The 22,629-nt window shown below is 37.2% G+C and overlaps 2 protein-coding genes across 3 annotated transcripts in view; one reads left to right on the forward strand and one right to left on the reverse strand.

Moving 5' to 3' along the window:
• The window catches only part of LOC134800253 (iron-sulfur cluster co-chaperone protein HscB), a 125,858-nt gene that overhangs the window by 96,979 nt on the left and 6,250 nt on the right, over positions 1-22,629 (forward strand). The window lies entirely within an intron of this gene.
• Positions 608-22,629, reverse strand: part of LOC134800182 (rabphilin-3A) — a 73,053-nt gene continuing 51,031 nt past the window's right edge. Inside the window, exons 5-10 of one of the 2 annotated variants that reach the window (XM_063772668.1) lie at positions 18,662-18,790; positions 4,325-4,461; positions 3,635-3,840; positions 2,302-2,446; positions 1,681-1,914; positions 608-1,143 (exon numbers count right to left, since the gene is read on the reverse strand). In XM_063772668.1, the coding sequence (XP_063628738.1) occupies positions 846-1,143; positions 1,681-1,914; positions 2,302-2,446; positions 3,635-3,840; positions 4,325-4,461; positions 18,662-18,790 (1,149 nt within the window). In that variant the 3' untranslated portion in view covers positions 608-845. The remainder of the gene's footprint in view (positions 1,144-1,680; positions 1,915-2,301; positions 2,447-3,634; positions 3,841-4,324; positions 4,462-18,661; positions 18,791-22,629) is intronic. The other variant, XM_063772669.1, reaches the window with a different exon arrangement.

Genomic DNA, 22,629 nt, shown 5'->3' on the forward strand with positions numbered 1-22,629 from the left:
CCTACTACCTACACTACCTAGAGGATGCAGTGCATAAATGTTTTACCATCGTATTTTCTCGGAAACGTTTGTATTTGTCATGCTCTCATGCTCTTTCAGGCAACCTCTCTCTGAAGATGACTGAACTAGCATGACACGTTCGTAGGTACCTACGTTTCCGTGAAAATACGATGATAAAACATGCACCACATCGTACCTATATTGATATTTATATTGGCCTAGCTAAAATTACATAGAATGATGTCTAACTATCTAATTAGAAACATAAAAAAATAATTTAGCCTCGCTTGATGAAATAGGTAGGTACTTAGGTACCAACCTGCTACCTTATGTTTACCTACTTTTCTATGTAATATTTTTTGGTTTTTACTATGTACCTACATCACCCCTTATCCAAGTAGGTATACCCAGTGCATTTTCTCATGAATGTTTAACATAGTATATGTACCTAAATACCGTCGCATTCGTACTAAGAAAACCACGGGGTTATTTTATTGTTTCAATTTCAACTCACGATGCTTACCTACAAAACATCTTAAAGTTTAGGTATGTACCTATTATGACTTCCATTTCATAGCTTTACCTAAATAGCGTTGGGTACTTGGGTACGTTAATTTATATTATAAAGCGTGGTTTTAGGTAAGAACCTATTCATATTCCGACTCGGAACATGCTTTTTTTAGCGTTTAATCGAAGCCTATATTATAGTCACACAAAGCAAGTTGAATAGGTATATACATAACAAAGTGGCTTTTGAGCACGATCGCGGTAATTTGTTGTATCTTAGAGGTATAGATATACGTTGTCAGCATAAGTACGATTCCTTGAAGCACTCTCGAAAGGCTCTATAGATGTTGCGTATCAGTCAACGAATGCCACTGCTCGTGTCTGTGATCAGGAAATTTAATGCAGTCCATCCAGTGCTTCAGTCTTCTACCCTTACTACTAGCGCCCAACACCAGGCTCCCAAGGAAATCGTTGGGTTTCCCGTAGTCTTTATCCCAAACTGTCAGGGTTAGGTTTTGTCGGGACAACTCGGTGGGTCGGGTTTCGAAGAGGATCTCTTCGTTCCAAACTGGATTCAAGTTACGCCACTTGATGGAGGTTTTGTGCTTCTTGTGATATGGATCGGGGTCCAGGTGTCTGAAATAGAAAGGGAATTTATTGCTGCATTATTCGAAAAATGTTGACATTATTGTGGAATTCTTGTTATTCTCCCAAACTCTTAGAGCCTTACCCGTAGTTGAGGCGTTAATCACACTTATGAGGTTCAGTATTCTCACACGTAGGTACTTATGAGGAACAGACACTTAGACTTGACTTTTTATAACTTAGCAAAAGCGTCAGTACCGGTGCTGTCCTGAGTGTCCTGCACCGGGAGATCACCAGCGCCCGCTTTTTAGTGTTGTAAAAGATAGGAGACTTGAGGGCTTTATTCTTTATTATTTATTCTTTAAATAAATAAAGTAAATATGAGTCTTTGACCTGACAGCGGTAAACGTGCCTACCTAGTCCACGTGTACATACCTAGAGTTACACCAAGAAAAGTCTGCAGCGATTTTGATAGCCCACGTAGTGTAAGTGTTATTTATACGTCATAATTTCATAGAAGTTTCACTGCGAGGGCTATCATTATCAAAATCGCTGCAGACTGAGTTGGATTTTCCGTCAAACACTTACAACTTAACAAAAGGGTCCGAGTATCCGTTGCTATCTTGAGCCGGCAGATCAGCAGCCCTGCACACAGTCACGACCAGCGCCCTTCTCTTGGTACTATAGCAGAGAGCCAATAGGAGCCGGGGGCCTGTTGGTTCACAGCTAGTCGATCCAGAGAGAGCTAGGCGTAGCTGCATAGGTGCCTTGGCGCATTCTCGGAGAGATACCGTTGCTGAGCCCATCTCATCGCAGCCGAATCTGAAAGGGGATTTTTAACTTGATGACATAATCGCCATAATTAAATTAATGATTATGGATTAGCCGGGGTGATACAAAGCGAAATTCTTCCCCATGTTAGCGCTTTTCCGATTACAGCCTAAAAAAGCCTGCACGAACTGGAGCAAGCACTGGTTTTTACATATAAATAACTTCAAAGTGCAAACCTTTCAAAACAGGAAGGATCATGGAAGGATACTGTCAACAGTGTCTATTTATTTAGGTCTTATGGATTAGTCTGGTTTCCTCGCGATGTTTATTTTACCGAAGGAGTAAAATTCCACTTTTCAACAGTTTCTCTTGGAAAATATTGATGAAAAATGGTTTTAAAGTATCTACCCAAATTGCTGTTATATGGGACAGTCCTACCTGTCGTCGTCGAACAAAAATATCTCCAAGGTCTTGGTGGCGAGGTCCGACTCGGTAATGCCGAAGAAGTGGAGGGTCTCGTTGAACTCAGGGTTCTTCGTCTTGTGCACTGTCTTCGTTCGTAGTCGGTTGGAATATGTGCCTTCTGTCAAATTGGAAAATTATAATTTGAATGGGTTTCATGTTTAATCATTTTAAGGCTACGATTTTAAGAAGTTTATTTCTTTTTTGTTTTTATTTTAAAAATAAACCTTAGCTTAGCTACAAGATGACGTCGAAGCAAAAATACGCCTACGCGATCGCATTCTCAAGAAACCAATTTCACTAAAGTGATTGTGTGTGTTTAGGACACTAATTCTTTTACTTTGAGACCGTTTTGTGGGTTTATTAAGTAGTTGGGATCTCTGGAGTTATTCGGAATTATAAAAATTATCGCAATATTTTGATCAAATGTAATGTTTTAATTATAACGACATAAACAGATAATCAGGTGATTTTTAGGGTTCCGTACCTCAAAAGGAAAAAAACGGAACCCAGGATCCCTCGTGCGTCTGTCTGTCCGTCTGCCACAGCCCATTTTCTCCAAAAGTACTGGACCAATTAAGTTGAAATTTGGTACACATATGTAAATTCGTGACCCAAAGACGGACATCTTACGTAAACAAATGAATTTTAAACATGGAGGCTACTTTTGGGGGGTAAATAAGAAAATTAAAAAATAATGTTTTTTAAACTATATCGTGTTACATACCAAATGAAAGATCTCATTTTGAGAATCTCGAATATATTTTTTTGTAATTTAAAATAAATAGTTTACAAGTTATTTAAGAAACTAGCCAAAAAATGAGACCCCCCCCGCTTTATCTTTGAAACTACCGGGTCTAAAATTATGAAAAAAATATACAAAATAGTATCTATAGGTAAAGACCTATAAATGCCAGGAAAACCTATTAGAAATATGCAGTTAAGCGTGAGTCGGACTAATTACTTAGTTTGTGATCAAATTTTTTAAAGGTAATTCACTCCGTTGTACGGAACCCTTGGAACGCGAGTCCGACTCGCACTTGGCCGGTTTTTTTTCGCTCTGCCAGCCCAAGCCGAAAAGTTCGCCAGATAAATTAGCTCTACAATACAATTTTATTAGTTAAGTAGGTACATTAAACAAGGAGGCATAGCTTCGCCCCGAAACACCTTCTGGAAGACCAGCATTATTTTGAATTAGGGATTATTTTGTGGCAGTTGCATTTAATGTACCTACATTTCTCATTGTGCTGTGTTGTAGTATTCAATATAGTGTACAAATAAAACTATTTAAAAATGTAAAATCTCGTACCTATCGGCAGAACTTCAAGTCTGCAAAAAGGGTCAGACAGCCCAGTCATGTCCATCCCGATCAAACCCCTAGCTCTCAGCACTGTAACGGCTAAGGACGATGTGGCATTTTCGTAGGCTAACTTGATCTCCAAGGTGCCGAACCCTGCGTCCGGTATCGATGTTGGTCGTTCAGGCTTTGGTATTTCTTTTCGAACGCTACGGAGACTGCAAGAAAGAACGTTATTCAAATTATAGTTTTAGGGTCACGCGAACGGCGGCCATTAGCTTCGCGTTTCTCTTAAATAAGTAAAAGTGTTGCAAAAACTCGGCATGGAAGGGATTTCAAATTACTTGGCTTGCCTCGTTTTCGAGGATACCCTAATGATCCCAATGCACCTTAAATATTTATGTCCAGACATTACGATGATCAATTGATCATTGATTGTTATCCTTGAATTGTGCCTATTGATTATTCTGATGGACGATATTTGCGCGCGGGGTTAAAAAAAGTAGGTACTGAATTTTGGAATAAACAAGACAAAAGTGTTGTTTCAAATAAAATCTGTAGGTGGCGAACGTGTGTTATCTTGCCAAGTAAAATTGTGTCTCAGATTTTTCAACACTAGCTATTTTTGTAGCCCATAATAATTTTGATTATTGCGAAGTTAAGTACGTTGCGTTGCCACATTACGAAGCCTACAGACTCTACCTGTAGGCGCTTCCTTTGCTTCCTGTTCTTTTAAGGGAGGCCAGAGGCCGTTGGTTCATACTGTCCGTGCGATGGAGGCTAAGGCCGCTCACGCCGTGACTCAGGATATCAGTTTCGTTCCAGTCGTGATGCGGATCCTAGAACAAAAAATGATTATAAGACCTAAAAAATCCTAAAATACTCCGGGGCCCAATTCTGATTTTAATTTTTTATTCTGAAACTATTGTGATATGATTTGTCAGATGTAAACAGCAACATTTCTAGACCAAAAACAACTGTTGTTGACAGAAGGCTAAAAACAGTTTCAGAACAAGAAATTCAAATCAGAATCGGACTCCCGTGTATTTCCGAGTTGAGGAAATGGGAGCACCCAGCGTAGGGATGTGGAGGGTGAGATGGAATTCCCTAAAATTTCTCGGAGCTTGGGTGTAATAGGGCGTACACATACAGCTGCAAAAGTGCTTGCTCGCTGTACCTGCTGAGACTTTCTCAAGATACCAGCAAAGGGTTATTTGGTTATTTCAGAAAGGAGTACATACACATGGCTCAATGCAAGCTGTAGCGGATTTGCAGTCTTTGCCGTCCTAGGCCCCAGGCTCTGTAGCCGCCCTTTTCTCAGCACCCATCATATGGACTACATTTTGAGTTATTTCTTGTTATCTTCAGCGAATTTTTAGTCACAATTTGCCGCCCCCAAAAACTTGCCGCCCTTCGGCCTTGCGGGCCGGGCCTACTTGGCTTTACTGCAAATCGGCCACTGAGTTGTTAAGGGACGACAACGTCCACAACGCGCATATCCCACTGCTCAGGCGGGCCGAACGCTTTACTATGACGTGACAGAGATTGAGGATAATAATAGCATATCCCTCGGCCAAATCGGCCAATTAATTGGGAACCCAATATAAAAAAAAGCAATATAAGTACTTCAGTTCCGTATCGCATTTTGAGACAGACGTATGCCCAGAATTTAAAAGGGGGGATCAAGTTTGAGAAATGAGCAAACATTAATAATAACTCACGGCAAACTTTTTTTCCCATTTCCCAAACTCCGTGGTCTATTCCAACCAACGTCCGCATTTTCGCCATTACAGAAAAAGTAAGGAATTTTTTTCGAAATTAATTTGCAATTTGTAAAGGAATTGTGAAATCATTTTCAATGCAGGCAAGATAGCAAAAAAATAAAGTCATTCCATCTTTGGTACAAGCTTTTATTCAATTTACTCTTATCTCTGTTCTGTTCATGGAGACAGAGGATTCATGGCCATAGGGATATTGTAATAAAACAACGCAACCTCATTGAGTTCCGCTTCGTTAGAATTCTCTTAAAATCGATGATAAACGCTTGAAAAACTGTTAAGCAAGCAAGTTGTAGACGAAAAAACAAATAAACAATGTTGATATGTTAGTAACCTAGAACGTAATTAAGGATACGAGTAGGTAGGGATCTATATGACTTGCGGCGGTTCGGTTCACCTCACCGATTCTGTTTAAGAAATTACTAAATTAGTGAAAACATGCTCAGAATAATGGTATTTGTGCTCGTACCTACAGGCGTTGTGTTTTTATGAAGAATCCAATTAGAACAAAACAAAACATAATCTTGTTTTACCAGTCACTTAAATTTTCCACGGCAAAAAATAATAAATATCACTGGAACTGTATGGAAGCCTTTGTAAAAACGTTTTCCCTTCAGTCATCACCCGAGTGTTCTTTTCCCTTGATTGAATTGACTCCGCCAATGAAATAATTGACATTAAGATCAATTCTTAGATGGGTTGCCCTCAATTAAGGGGAGATAATAAAAATATTTTTATTCGCTGTTGCCATAGCTGTTCCCGTAGCGTACCTAGACATAATCTCTTTGAAACCAGTATTAGCATGACCTTGAGATTAGTAACCACTATAAATTAGAATAGTACTTATATTGGTTTATTTAGTGTACAAAAAATTATACAGCAAAATTGTAATCTTAAAAGTCTTACTGAAAATATCTCATGTCTCAAGTCAAGTTACTTCTTGGATATATCTTGATGCTCGTCTTCCATGGATACCTACCCATGTAAGTAGGTATGGCATAGCCTAGGAATCCTCTAGACGGAGTTTAGAGCAATTATTTCATGAAACCGCTACCAAAAATACGGGGGTGCGGGGGGCGAGGTGAGCGAGGTCCCGTGCCGTGATTGGTCCGTTCAAAGACACGGACGTCACACAAAGACACTTTCGACTCGAAAACGGAGTAAAACTACCGTATTTGTGGCAGAGGGGGTAGAGCTACTATGCTCAGTCTCGAGGATGTCTTGTCTGTGAGGTATGATAAACGTATTTCAAGGAAAAATCGAACTAAGATCTAATCTAAAATGCTTACTTTAACAAACTATGTGTTATTGAAGAGGGTCTCTATTGTTTCTCATAACGTTTTAAGTTATAATGTATTGATTGTCCGAATTTTCGTTAGTCATAATTTGGTTTTTCTCAGAAACGCATAACTTTTCAGGATTGCCATAAAACAAACCGAACCTAACCTATCTATAGGATAACCTAGCGAAAGTCCTGAACGGTTTCAGAATTATGACTAATGATAATCTGACAATCATTACATTATGACTATCAATAATTATGTCAAACAAAGGGATCCGTATTGAAGATTATATTTAAACTGGTTCCAGGAAACCGTTTGTTACCCGATGGGAATAACAGAAATGTTGCCCCGTCGAGTTCGCCCCATTTCCTTCCCATCCACATGACGCACAAAGGGTCAAAGATTAAATTAGGTATCGGTAGAGACGTGAATAAGTAAAGCAAGTAAAAAAAAACCTGTAGAATATAATGACGGGTTTTTGTTATACGTATCACATTCTAGAGATTCAAATTAATAAAGTAGGTTCTTACAAAGCAGGTATTTAATTTTTTGGTCATCGAAAATGACTTGAAAACGAAATATCCTAGCTAGATTTCACTCATGGGAAAATTTGTAACCCCAAGTTTTTATGCGCTAACAAAAAGCAAAATTTTATTCCATCGCCATTATTAATGCGAGCGAATTCGACAACAGAAACCATTTCAGTCAATTAAAGTTGCCTCCAGAATCTCGCGAACTAAATTGACAGGTCAATGTGCACAAATGATACCACAGTTTGGCCAGTGCTGTTCATATCATATTTTCAAAAAAGTTTGAATTAGAGAATATCGCGAGAATTCACCGCTAGGGGTGCTAGTGTTGCGCGGTCAGTTCAAATGTAACTTTAAGTAATTTTGCTAAGTTATATTTTACAAATGTTACTTGGTATTTCGAAAATTGAGCAATTTTATAGTACTATAGAGACAAGGATATTGGAGAAACATATTGTAATTAAATAAATATTATATTTTATTTGTTAGGAAAACTTACAGCTAGAGTAACAAGTTAGGTGATACTTAATATAGAAACGGCGATTTTGGCTCAAAATACAAAAAAGACCAGCCCAGACGGGGAAATATTTCGTACAATTTGATTAATTTTTCATTGTAAATGAAAAATTTATCAAATGTGTGGTGTGGACGCAAAAATTAAATCGTCTCGGTGATCCCAATTGCTTCGATTGTAAAGACCAGTCCCAAAACTGGACATTCAAGTTGACAATTAGGTCAGAATTTAGATAATTACGGATCAATTTCATCTACCGGCCACATGTACAAAATTAAATCACCAGTTTTAGATTCATGATGACAATCGAGCTCTTGAAATAAACAACTTGCCCCCAAACCTGCATACTAACATCGAAATTTGTCGATTTCGCATCCGCACCTCCTGATTTGATCGGTAACGTCACAATCTTACAATCGAATCAACCACTTTTCTCGTCATATTTATATAAATCGAAATCGTTTGTGACTTGTGACCCCTATTATAATTATCACATGGGTAGTAAGTACAATTTCTTACTTATCGATATCATTTTATCGACATATACTCGTGACTATTTTTTTTTTGCTATTCCTGGTAGGTATCATTTTATCTGTCAATCTTATGTCAATTTAGTTCGCGAGTTTCTGGAGGCGACGTTAGTTAGTATTACTTACTTATCGATATCATTTTATCGACATATACTCGTGACTATTTTTTCTTTGTTATTCCTGGTATAATTTTATCTGTCAATCTCATGTCAATTTAGTTCGCGAGTTTCTGGAGGCGACGTTAGTTAGTATTTTTATCGTGATTGGTCTCACACTAAAAGTCTTTTAATTGTCAATATTACTCGCACTTATGCATCAGAAGGGTAATTCATTTTAGAAAGTGTAATGTATGGAAAGGTATGGAGCCATGCCATGTAAACAAAAGTATCTAACTTTAAATTATAAAAAGTATAAGATTTCTACGAAAATATGACTACTTAGAAGTTTCTCATGAAATACACGCCCACAACTTTATGCCTACTGTCAGTTTACTCTCTAATTCTAAAAACCACTTTAGATAAGTATAGGTATTAAGTAATACATATACGATTACCAACAAACAGGTAAGCGTATTACTGCGAATAGTACGAGGTTACGAGTATTGTTAGTGCCGACGTAAAGCTCTCGTCGCTTTCCGTTAATACTTTACGACAACTATAAACTGTATCGTGCTAATGTGGTGCTATTAGTATTGCAAGGCTATTCGTTTTAAATCCGGTAGGTATTATATGGTCAATCTATACATTTAAAACAAAAGTCCTGTTCCCGTATCTACCACTGTACGGTACAGTCGTACATACGGGAACACTGTACCTTGTTCGTTTTGATTATGTATATCGTCAATTCGTCAGAAACAGCTCTTGCTTTTTCGGCCTATTAACCTAATAAGTCGCCATCAACCATACCATACATTTATACTTAAAAAGCTAAAGACACCTGTCCCCAACCCTGACAGGAAATATGATGTTTCGTATGTAGCAACATGTCCTTAAACACCACCGTGTGTCATTTCTTACATAACTTAATCTTTGCCGTGACGTCGCGACAAGGCAGTTGTTGTTTTATTATAGGTACCTACTCGTAATGACCAGGGGCGTATTTTGAAATTTGGCGCCCCGGGCCAATACGTTTTGCCACCCCAGAAGTCAAGGAAGAAAAACAAAATGCAATCCGGCATGCCGCCCCTGGGCGTTGGCATATGCCGCCCCTGGAGGTTGTCGCCCCGGGCCATGGCCCGGATGGCCCTAGGGTAAATACGCCCCTGGTAATGACAGCCGTCTGGGAATCACTGGCGCAACATTGAATTCAGAAAACAATTGCGATATTTTTTGTTGTGAAGTCCTCATATAATTTCCATATCCACATTTAGAAAATATTTAAGTAGGTATATGTGACGTTAGTTTTTGTGAAATTAAATATTATACATTAGAGAGTGTCAGAGTTCAGAAGGTTCATGAGAGCCATATGAGAGCACCTGGGTTGCACTAGTTACAACGGTAATTAAAAAATAATAAATACTCATCCTACAGTGGCGCTCGGTGTTGGCTTGGAATATTGGCTTGGCTTTGCGAACTTACAACGTTCTTTTCACCTCAGCAGCTCGAACAAGGGTACTTTGCTTCTTAAAAATAGTGAGCAAAATGCGATTTTGCTCACTGAGTGAGACAAAATGACATTCAAGTGACCTTTATAGTCAAATGTCATTACAACATGCGGGGTCAAATACAAGTTCGAAATACTTGGGTTCTATTATCTCTGTCCCTTTCACACTGTTAGCAAAAAGAAACAGACGAAAAAAAGTTCAAACGACATTCAACGGTATATTGACTGTTTATAATAGACCCCCGAAAAACTTCAGAACGCATCGTTCCAAACCACGTACGAGCTCCGTACGAGTATGAATTCTAAATAATTATTTAATTAAAATAAAGTTTAAGATTTGATAAAAATACTATATTTTAGGTATTTTATTGTACAATTAAAATAATGAACTCAAAAAATACACAGATTATCACGCAAAATTAATTATTTTACTTTTAAGAATTTCTACTATAGTTGACAAATAGTACGTATCCGCAATTCGGACCGTATCTTACAAAGTTCTTTTTTTACAAAAAAAAGTTGTTGGTTGAAGTGTCAGTTGATGTTTCTTTATTTCCATATTATTTTACTGAAATTTATTATTACGTTTAGTTTTTGTGTTAGATTGCGATAATTAAACTTAATTGTTTGTATATCTTGAAAACATGAGTGCATAGGTATTAAGAAACGAAGAAGGATTACATTTTTCAAGTTGTCTAATAGGTATGTTCTCACTGCTAAGGTGTGAAAAATTTTGTGTACTACACGAGATCAAAGTTATTTACATCTCGTGCGCTTTTGAGTCCCTTACTACGCTCAAGATTCTAAATTAGATTCACTCGCTACGCTCGTGAATCTATTATAGAATCTTTCGCTTGCACGGGACTCAAAATAAGCACTCGCAGAAATATCAAACTTTGATCTCTTGTTGTACAAATAACTATTGTCCACCTATACTTGTGAAAATACAATAAGGCATTTAATTTAGAATATGAGATGAATTGGCCGGGAAGTTAATGACTTGGAGAAATTAGAATTTATATGTCTGTTCGGGGCGAACGAATAGATCTCAGGATGCCGTAGGCATATTTTGTCAGTTTTGTCAGACAGCACACTTTCTGTACGTTGGGTATTTATTTATTCTTTGCCGTGACGTCGCGACGAGACAGTTATTGTTTTATGGTAATGACAGCTATCTTAGTATCACTCGGGCAGTGTTTTGCTAGCGACATACATTGAAAATACGTTTATATTGTCATTTGTTAAAATCACTACCTACACCTTATTAAAACAATCCTTCAACTTGTTTTAATAAACTGGCAGCCCGGCAGTGACAGTGGCCGGCAGTGGTGGCCCGGTAAGGGCATTTGTACCGCATAGGCAAATAAGCATACCTACAGTTCGCCTGGTGGTAAGCGGTCATCGTAGACTACAATCGCCTGCAACTTCAGGGGAGTTACATGCGCGCGAAGACGATCCCACCAATTTAATAGGTTGCATTGCTTTTGTACAAGTTTTAATTTATTGTAGCACAATGTTTTTAAATTTACTTTTTTCTTTTAGGAATGCCGAATGAAAACGGGTCTCTATTGTTTGTCAAAAAGTTTTAAATAATGTATTGTTTGTCGGCATTTTCGTTAGTCATAATTTGTTTGGTTCAGAATCGTTTACTTTTTCAGGATTGCCATAAAACAAACCTAACCTAACCTAACCTTACTTATCTATAGGATAACCTTACGAAAATCCTGAAAAGTTAATGGTTTCAGTTTTATGACTAATGATAATATGACAAACAATACATTATGACTTAAAACTTTATGTGAAACAAAGGGACCCCGAATGAACACACAAGGTTTTATCTTCTTGGTTGTACTTTGAAATTACGATACAATTATTCTTCTACTGCAATAATCAATACTGGACATCCATTTTTATACATGGTAGGTAGTGACTCGTATTTGTATTTACACATGTCCAGGACCGAATAAGGTCAGTCGGATGGCTTGCCCGCCTCGAGGGATTCGACTTTTACGTGATTCAATCTTAATCTATTTACCCAAATTATACTCGCATTTTCGCGGACATTTTGAGAAAACATGTATTAGGAATGTGATGTAGGTACCTACTTTATTATCACAATGTAGTCATCTGTAAGCATTGGACTATTATTACTACGTATAGAACCTTATCTCTATCTACTATCTACCTACTTATCTATTTACTTATGTGAAGGATAACTGATCGGCGCGGCTAATACATAGTTTATTTAAATTGGATTAAAATTAATTCAAAAACATAATGGCACCTACTTCCATAGGTACTTTCTTGGACTGACTAGTGGACATTTATTTAAAATTACAATTTAAATAAACTATATATTAGTCGCGCCGATCACTTATCCTTCACATAAGTAAATAAATAGATAAGTAGGTAGGTGCATATTGTTCAAGATTTAACATGGTTTTCTGTGGATCTGTGATTTAATCTATACCTAAATACTTATATCATTTGCCTATTGCTAATGTTTAACTAATTCCTAACAATAAACGATGTGGTTTATTTTAGGCAGCTTAAGAGTTGTCCCCTTAGCAACCAGTTACTCGAACACACAGATTATGTCACTTGAATACGAAATACGAAGCCGCGAGGCCAATTCTGATTGTTTTATTGTTACAGACTTGATACGACCTTGACGATGGCTTACGCTGATTGGTGCACGAAATGCACTGGAAGTCGTGTCATATATCAGACATCTTGCGCGCACCTAGACTTAGACCAAGAAAAGTCTGCAACGATTTTGATAGCACACGCAGTGCAAGTATTATTTTAAACGTCAAACTTCTATGAAATTATGAGTAAGTTCTATGACGTATTAAATAACACTTGCACTACGTATGCTATCAAAATCACCGCAGACTTTTCTTATCTAACTCTATAAGTACGAGCACTGTGAGCCGTGTCAAGGTCGTATCATAACTAGAGATGCACCGGATATTCGGTTACTATCCGGTATCCGGCCTATCCGGCCAATATTTCAATATCCGGCCGGATACCAGATAGTGCCTTACTATCCAGCCGGATACCGGATAGTAACATTGCTTGATTTCGGAGTATACAAATTGGATTTAAGAAACAGTCACGGTCATAATCGTACTTGTTTATTATTTTAAAACAATGCGCACCTGAAAAACCGAAATGTAGTTATAGTTCCGCCGGCCGAATACCGGATATTCAGCCTAACAACTATCCGTTGCATCTCTAATCATAACAGGATCTAAGCTATAACATATTGGTAAATCAGAATCAGCCCCCGTCTCCCCTACGGTATCTTTTACAAGCAGTGGAAAATGCCAGAGCTATTTTAAGGGCTCACAACCTCGCAACTATTATAGTTACTCGTGCGTATAACTTATGATATCCTGTTGTTTACTAAGTATTAATAATAAATATAAATAGTCAATATTCCTTTTAAATTTGAAAAGGGGGAATTTGCAGAATTCATTAACAGAACAGGACACGCAGCAGAAAACTGCTGTGTCGACAAAATTATATTTAGTTTGTATGATTATTATTGTTGTATTTCAGTCTGTAAGGTCTATGGGTCATAGTTACCAAAATTTTTATGATAACTATTTGACACTAATTTAATTTCACCACACTTAAATGATAACTATTTGAAACTAATTTAATTTCACCACACTAAGTCTTAAACTAAAAAGTCGGCATTTCCTGTATGTAGAACCTAGTAAGTAATTTATACATGCTTCCAGGGTAACAATAAGAAGCGACAATAATTTCTTACAATCAACATTATTAATTTCCGTAATAAAGAGACTCCATTTTTTTACTGGGTTTTAGACTGGGTTACACATATAGACTGTGCATGGGGTTTTATAATTTAATAGTTTTAACATTTTCTAAAATCAGTTTCGTATGTACATAATACCTACATTCCCTTATCACTTATATGTAGTTACAATCATGTTTATTTATTTCCTGTGAAAAAAAAAACCAACCTAAACGTTAAAATTAAAACTAAATTATAACAAATCTTAAACTAAACTTATAAGTAAAAAATGCTCCCCAGGTCACCTTCATGAGTTATGGTGCCCAGAAGGCTGGCCGCGTTACCTTTTTGGATGGCTAGGCTTATCCTCTGGCCGAGGTAGCTGTCAGCCCTCCGGTCACCTGAGGTGTCCATGAGGCGCTGGGACATTTCCCTTAATAAGCTTTTTGCGCTAGGCCCCCACGGTCCCAGAGTCACTACGCCAAACGGCGCAAACATGTAGCCCTCGGCGAGGACAGCATATTTGCGCCGCTTGTAGTAGTATATATATGTAGTTTAATATTGTGCCTTGTTTGGCTTCAATAAACTCTAATATCACAGAAGATTTAGCTTTAAAACTATCTGACCTATATTTCGGTTAATTGGGTTGCATTTGCATTGATATTGATTCCAACATGTTCTACATAATCTGACTGCTGATATGCGTTCTACGAATTTGCTGAACGCAATTTTCCCGGGATTTTCATGTGAAAACATAAAATTGCTTATTCCTTGTGTTATGATATGGTTCTGGGAAAAAATAATTTCAAATGCAAAAGTGTAATAAGATATGGTATAGGTATTATATCAACATTATCATGGAACATATAGGTATGTATATTGAGGTGAGTACCTACCTACTTTCAGTATCTACCTGTAAATGGTTTAGTAGGAAAATGGGTTTACAAAATCGATGTAAGGTGTATTTGGGTAATTCCGACTAGGTACTTCAATCTGTCGTCTAATTCCGAAAATCACCCATAATGTCATCATATTTTTGGGATTACCCGACATTTAGAAATCTTTATCAAACGCTTTAATTGACAGTTATTTAAAGATCCAATTAGTCATAAAAAGCTTAAAAACATAGCTTTAATTCACGACTCAAAAATAACCATATTTACCAAGTACTCATATCGATGCAGGCTTAGCAAAACACCATGTTTGATTATGTAAAACTTTTGTAAACGTTTATCACATCCAAACAAATCCTTCGTTAAAAGTTAAAAATAGAAGTATCTGCGTAAAAACCCTCATTCATTATGCATTTGTAATGCTTCTATCTGAGCCTTGAGCCTTAATGTCTAAATTTAGCTTTATCTGCGCTATTTGGAATAAAAGCCCTTGAATTTATTCAGGCGTAGTTAAGGAAATGTTTTGGTCGTTTTCGGAATATTTAGACGTACTTACCTACCTACTTACCTATAAATATTATCAAAACACGTCGCGTTCTTTCTTTATCACTTATATTTATTTAATGTATACGTACGATCTGTTGCCAAAAAAAAATAATTATGGATTTATTTATGTGACAGTAACATCACATGTATGGTTACGAATATCGTCTAGGTCAAATAAATATCAACTTTACGACATTCACCTATTTATATTGATATTATCACATCGCATCGGCGCTAACTAGCTTTTTTGGTTTTTGAATACCCTGACTTGACTGACAGTAACAACTTGAAACTAATTATAAGTTGTGAGTCATAAAAACTGTTCATGAAAATAAGTTTCCTAAGTAAGAACTAACGGAACTTAAAGTTAACTTTAGCCTTTAAAAAGTATTTAAAAATCTCTCAGACTCGACGATGCTTTAACTCACAACACTGTCTATTGAAACGTAATGACTCGTGTCAGGTGATGAAAAATAATTTGATGTCCGTGTTCATTTCAGAACAAAGCCAACAGATATCCATTACGTAAAATCCGTTTGAGTGATTTCTCGAAACAACCCGTCAGCCTTTGTTTCGTAATGGTATTGTCATATATATGTACACTGTACATATGACCGTTTCCAGCGTACTGTGCGGTGAAAATCGTGAAAAGAAAAATTGTTGATATAACTTTTTTTCCAGGCTACTGAAGGATTACGGTAATTTGATTGGCCTATATGGCGGCGGCTATGTTCTTGTGACTCTTAAATTATGTGTATTAAACTATAAATATAAGAGATCGTTGATTAGGGTAATATTGCCTTTGCTAGGTAAAGTCGTTGTTTCGTTAGGCTGCCCCAGGCTCGAGCCTTTGTAAAATGAAACGGGTCGGGATATTCATGGCAAATAAAACAATGGCTCTTAAGTATAAAGAAGTCTATTGTAAAGCGGTTTTTCAAACAACGATTGAAGTTCTAAGGATACAATTGCGTATTAATAAGAAGAAAATCAATTCGTCAAAAAATGTATTTCACTGATTCTACGTGTCAATATTAAGGGACTCCCCCATGCCAATGAGCTTCAATTTACTAATGTTTTTTGTACCTAGCTTATCAATTATCATATTAACAGCAACGGCTTTAAGCAATATAGTAGGTATCCCATATTTACTTCAAAGTTCATTGTCTTGGCATCAATTTTAGGCCAAAAAACGGGGTTTTTGGCCATAACTTTTGTGTTAATTAGTTTGAAATGGATCTATATCTGAATCCCTAAAGTATTTTCTCCTATCTTTGCATTCCCTAATATTGTTTGTAATAATGATCAGTTGTCCTAACACTAAAAACCCTAATTTTGGTTTCCCTAATTATTGATTACTTATCCTAATGTTATTAAGCATGTTTTCTTTTTTGCGAGGGTCGCAGTTCTAACCCTAACCTAACCCACTTTTGTGGCAGCAAGTTCTAAAACCTAACCATTTTTCAGAACCTTACATTATGGAAAATAATCCTTATGACAATTGATTGCAAGGGCATGTGCCCATTAGGACAAACCAGTTAGGGCAAGTGACTTTAGGACAAACGTTATTAGGGATTCAGAATGACACCCGTTTAAAATTAAAATCCAAGACACGTTTTTCGTGACATCAAAGACGAACCCAAATATGTAGATTTCGTATATGTAAGATCCTTCACAGCAATCTAGTTACGAAAAAAGTGTTTTCTTAGACAATGTTTAAAAAAATCATAAATAATATAAAGTAGGTACTTATAAACAATACACTACGTAGCGGCCCCCTTTTTACAAGCTTTTATTTACTTTCACCTGACCGTTGTCTGTCTGTCTGTCTGTAATCAAATCTTGCAAGTTAAATTTGATCCACTTCCCGGTTTCCGATTGAGCTGAAATTTTGCATGCATGTATTAATCGGATGACAATGCAATATTATGGTACCATCGAACTGATCTGATGATGGAGACAGGAGGTGGCCATAGGAACTCTGTGATGAAATAACGCAACCTAATTGTGTTAGGGGTTTTTAGAATTGGCTCGATGAGTATTAGCTGTCTGTCTTAAGAAAAGTACAGTCGGCGATAAAAGCTTGTACCAAAAATGAAATTTTTGCCAAAAACTTATTTAAATACCTGTCATTAAATTTAAATAATCACGATTATTTAGCACTGGCGCTATTAGGTATTCATTTCTTTCCGGTAGACAAAAATGGAGATTAAAAAATTGAAGAACCGATCTATCTAGTCTATCTACATAGATCATCTATCAGTAGTGCAAATGTACGAGATACGATTCAAAACTTGTCAAAAATCAATGAAAACCGCATTTAGCCCTTTAAAGTGATTAAGTACTTAGTTATTTCCTTACCTATTAAGGTACCTATTTAGATAGTATAATTTAAAGTGGTTCGTAATGTAGGTAGCTACTATATCGTTACTGTTATACTTCACATATAGTTTTTTATTTATTGTTGCAGTCGCGATATACCTCCTATAAATATTCCGTTGTCGTATAATTGTCGGCGGCCGATCGTAAGATCAGGCATATCGTGAAATTCCTAGGCATATCGTGAAACGTGAAAATCTTTGACTCCTTCCCTGAGTCGACGGAGCGCCGCTACGCGGGGCTCCTATTTCTGGGCAGTTTGCCCTTCGGCTATCTGAAGCAACCTAACGAACCTATGTATCCTACCTATCTATTGAGTTAATGTGACTATCGTCAAAACATTACACAGGAACATTACGATCTGCCTCATCTTACGATCGGCCGCCGACATAAATATACAATTCTATAATTATATCGCATCCTATAATAATAGTAGTCATAACTAGATGGTAGTCGAGTAATTTAAGGACGACTCACGTTAGACCGTGCCGACCGGACCGGGCCGAGTCCGGGCCGGAGCTTCCGGTGCTTACTTTTCTATGACAGATGACAGGTGATCACGTGATGCTTTCCATAGAAAACGAAGCTCCGGAAGCTCCGGCCGGATACGGCTTGGTCTAACGTGAGTCATCCTTTATTATCACCTTTTTGAAGTTCAATCTTATTTCCACCGAATTGGCAGCCATTAGGTGGAATAAGACAATCATTCATCATTTCAGCCTATATACGTCCCACTGTTGGGCACAGGCCTCCTCCCATGCGCGAGAGGGCTTGGGCTATAGTCCCCACGCTAGCCCAATGCGGATTGGGGACTGCACATACACCTTTGAATTTCTTCGCAGATGTATTGCAGGTTTCCTCACGAGGTTTTCCTTCACCGAAAAGCTAGTGGTAAATATCAAATGATATTTCGTACATAAGTTCCGAAAAACTCATTGGTACGAGCCAGGATTTGAGCCCGCGACCTCCGGATTGAAAGTCGGACGTCATATCCACTCGGCCACCACCGCTCCATAATATCCATATCTCCGGAATAAGACAAATACCACGTCAAATTAAAACCAATAGTCTCGTATCAAAATAGCTACTAGAACGATTGTCTTCATTTCCTACATAAAGATTCGTCTTTAAGTGCCTTTAAACCTACTCCTGTTTACAGTTTTAAATGAGAACTATCTTTTTGCAATTTTAAGGAATGTCGTATTATAATATTTTACTCACGTGAGGTGATTCATTGGACTTCCGGCTCTCACTGTTGCTGGGCTGCCTAGAGAAGGCAGGGGCATTGACGCTCAAGGGCGAGCCCGGCTCGGAGTCCGTCTTGCCTTCGTTGCTACTATTGCCGCCGTCCTGCAAAACGATATCCATTTTAATTATTGGCACATAATCATTATCATTATCATCATCTCCTCCTAGCCGTTTCCGGATACAGCGACTGCGTTCTACCGCTTAGAGCGGCGCTGCGCTGGAGCGCTCTCACCAAAAATACAGTGGAACAAAACAAAATACAAGAACGGGAATAGTAGGTAATACTGTGTGAAAAAGGGAAGGAAGAAGGATCTTCGCTCTCTCTGCTTTGTCAGCCAATTGTGATGTGACTGTACTAGTCGTGGTCAGTATTTCCCTTTTTAATCGATATTACAAATCATCATGATCATCATCGGCCTATATCCTGATAATGTCTCTAAGTGCACAGGTTTTACTTACCTACTTTGAGTAACTGCAATGTTTCACTTTAAACTCTCGCGTTTTGTACACATATTTAATTACACAAACGGGTCTACCGCGATATAATTTCATTGTTTTTTCATTGTTTTTTCCGTGACCACAGCTGGTGCAACTCAGCTGAAACGTCGGAATTAAAGGTAAAAACAATGAAATTATATCGCGGTAGACCCGTTTGTGTAATTAAATATGTGTAACTGCAATGTTTTATAAACAGTAAAACAAAGGTGCTAAGTTAAGTAAGTTATCTTTACTTTCAACTGTTTGAAATACCTAACCTGTTTCAAATACACCTGGATTAATGAAAATTTCCATATAATTAGTCATTATTTAACTGCAGATAATATGTGACGGCTCGTGCGTTGTTTAAGCCATCTTTGATAGGTTAAATCAAATGCAGAAGTGGTCGGTTATCAAAAGTTTATTTGGAACGAAAATGTTAATTAATAAAAGCTTTCAACAGTTCTTATCTCATCTCCTTGCTATTCACAGCTTTTAAAAATTCCATCAACATTTAAGTAATTAAATTACTTTCCCTTGATTACTAAAATTTATTTGTAAGTAATATGAAATATAAATACGGCTAGCGACAACGATTTCTCGACGCTGAATCCGCTTAAGGTGCTGTTATTTTATCTTTCTGTATTTAAATGAATTCTGAAACTGATTTGCATAAATACTTTTGAACGTGTAATTAAATTACACGTTCTTCTGTGGCTCCAAAGTGTAATTAAGATTATTTATTTACGTAGGTACTTACATATTTTGGTCCTGTAACAGACTATTATACATGGTTCTATTTTACTTCATAGTACCTAATGATACAAATATATAATAAAGGCGGTGGGGTGTCCTTAGTTCCTTGGAACTTGGGACGGATGTTAGTGTGGGGTGCTACCTGCGTAGACACACTGGCACCGTCCCACCTCGAACGGACTAATGTAAAACATAAAAAATAAAAACAATAAAAATAAAAAAATTAAAAACATACAATCGAATTGATAACCTCCTCCTTTGGGATTTGGAAGTCGGTTAAAAACCGGGCGGGGCGGCGGAAAGCGCCGAAATTCTAAAACGTAACAAATATAAGAGCCTCGGTAGAGAGTACCATTTTGTACCATTTGGAGTTAAAACTAGGTCCATGGGGTCCCAGCGCGCATAAGTTGTTCGCAGAAATCGCGAAGCGTCTGGTTGACCTAACTGGTGACCGAAGAGCTGGCGGCTACCTCGCACAACGTATCAGCATTGCGATACAGCGAGGAAATGCCGCCAGCATCCTTGGTACAATGCCTCAGGGGCCTATTTTAGATTTAAGCTAGTTATTAATTTCGTTTAGTAGTACCACTTGTATGTAAATAAACTATATATTCTAAAATAATAATCATTTATATAAGAATTCAGCATTAATTTACTATAACACAATTAATGATACAAATTAAATGTAAGCTACTTTATTTAACTTTTCAGGGTCTTAGGTACTTTATATAGATAATTAATGTATCTACTAATAATTTACATTCTGTTGCTGATACCATATAAGATGTGTATATCTGCGTTTTTTTTTAAATATGTAAACATGTAATGACATTTGACGTGATAAAAAATAAAATATAGGGTGGGCGCCCCGAATGACTTTTAGCAACATTGTTCTAATGTTGCATTTTTAATTACCTAATGATATTCCGGAACAAACTAATTCAATATCGTTTACTATTTTTTGGTTGCGAATCGGAACCTGTGCGAATGTAAGTTAAGAAGCAAGAAGGCTTGGGGGTTGCCTACTCTTCTGTTTTGATTCGCTGGTGCATTGCATAATTTCCGGACAGGATATAAGGCCTGTTGTGGAACAATTTATATCTTGTGTTGCAAGCGGATGTCTCTTTTTAATAAAAAGAGTTAGGAAGAGGTGTATATATAAGTATCATCCAATGTTTTATGAGTTGTAAGTCTTTACCGTTGTCGGAACAATGGTGTCCCGGTCCTTTGGGAAGCGTGGGCGTACGAAATGTCTCCTAACAAGGCCGAGATTGCAGTAAATTGCTGCAAATCGGGCACAAATACAATACATTGTCAATTTAGTGGCAAGTGATATATTATAATAGAAACCTGTGTACAGAGGGGAGTATTTAATGGTCTAGATGCATTCTAGATGTGAATTGGTAGAGGAAACAAAAGCGATTTTTATACGAAGTGACTTTTTCTACTTTTAGCTGTCAAGTGTCCATAAATGTTAATTAAATTGGTTCGCAATTCAACGCGGTAACGCAGCGAGTGTGATGGACACCTTTGCGCCGGAGGTAGCGCGGGGAGGCCTCTTTCAGTAGTTTTTATATCATCATCATCATCATCATTCTAGCCTTCAGTCGGCCACTGCTGAGCATAGGCCTCTCTTCGCGTACGCCACTTATCCCGGTCCTGGGCTAGTCTCATCCAAAAGTGCCCCGCGATTTTCCGAATGTCACCCACCCAACGAGCATTTAGTTTTTTTATATTCCTTGTTTTATTTTAGATATATTTAGGGTTGTTAGTTTTAATTTAGTACTATTCATAGATATATTTTGTTCATAAGTTATTTATTTGTCTTTTTACTGTCTTTTTCAATGAAATGAATTTTATTTGGTTAATGAGTCCTATAGCCTCCATGCCGGCACCACTGTCGCGAACACAGCCCACAGTCAACATAACGGTGTAGCCTGGCCGATTTCTAAGATCAAGTTCGCCATACATTTATACTATGGCGTACTTGATCTCAGCAAAACGGACAGACTATAACACTATTCACGAATGATCAGCTAGGTAAGCTATAAACTGCATGCATCATCAATAGTATTTTTTTTTTAATAAAATAAAAATATTACATAAAACATTGTTCAAATAATACAAACAGACAACTCGCTTTTCATCTGCAGTACGAGTAAGTATTGTTTAAAACGGAGCTGTGGGAGAAAAGCCGACATTTTTCTAGTACGCTACGCATATTGTGACGTAACATGATAACCTATTGTTGTAAAAATACCGTAATTAGAGGTCTATAAGCTCCCAATTCTGGACACAAAAGGCTAATAATAGTAGACCCACTAGAAGGTAATAACTTATAAGTAGGTAATAGACTTAAAGCGTTCAGGCGTGCGGTGCGAGTCAATTTAGTTCTAAGTAGGTTTCTAATATGTACTTAGTAGAAATTAGGTACATACTAATTTTTTTTTTGGCTTTCCAATTAATAATTAATTTGAGATTTACGCCGGCAACTTGAGTTACTTACTCTCTGAAATGGTAATTCAATACCAACTGATATGGGTAGTGTAGGTAAGGGAAATTTAAGCTGTAATAGGGACTGTTTTATACTAGTAATTAATTAGTTAATTAGAACCTGTTATATACATATCTGTCGAGGCAGAATGGGATGGGATATTTACATAGGTACCGTTATTTCTTAATACCATAGAGCTTTTTAATATCTTCAA

This window comes from Cydia splendana, chromosome 19 (assembly GCF_910591565.1).
Source record: "Cydia splendana chromosome 19, ilCydSple1.2, whole genome shotgun sequence".
Classification (NCBI taxonomy): domain Eukaryota; kingdom Metazoa; phylum Arthropoda; class Insecta; order Lepidoptera; family Tortricidae; genus Cydia; species Cydia splendana.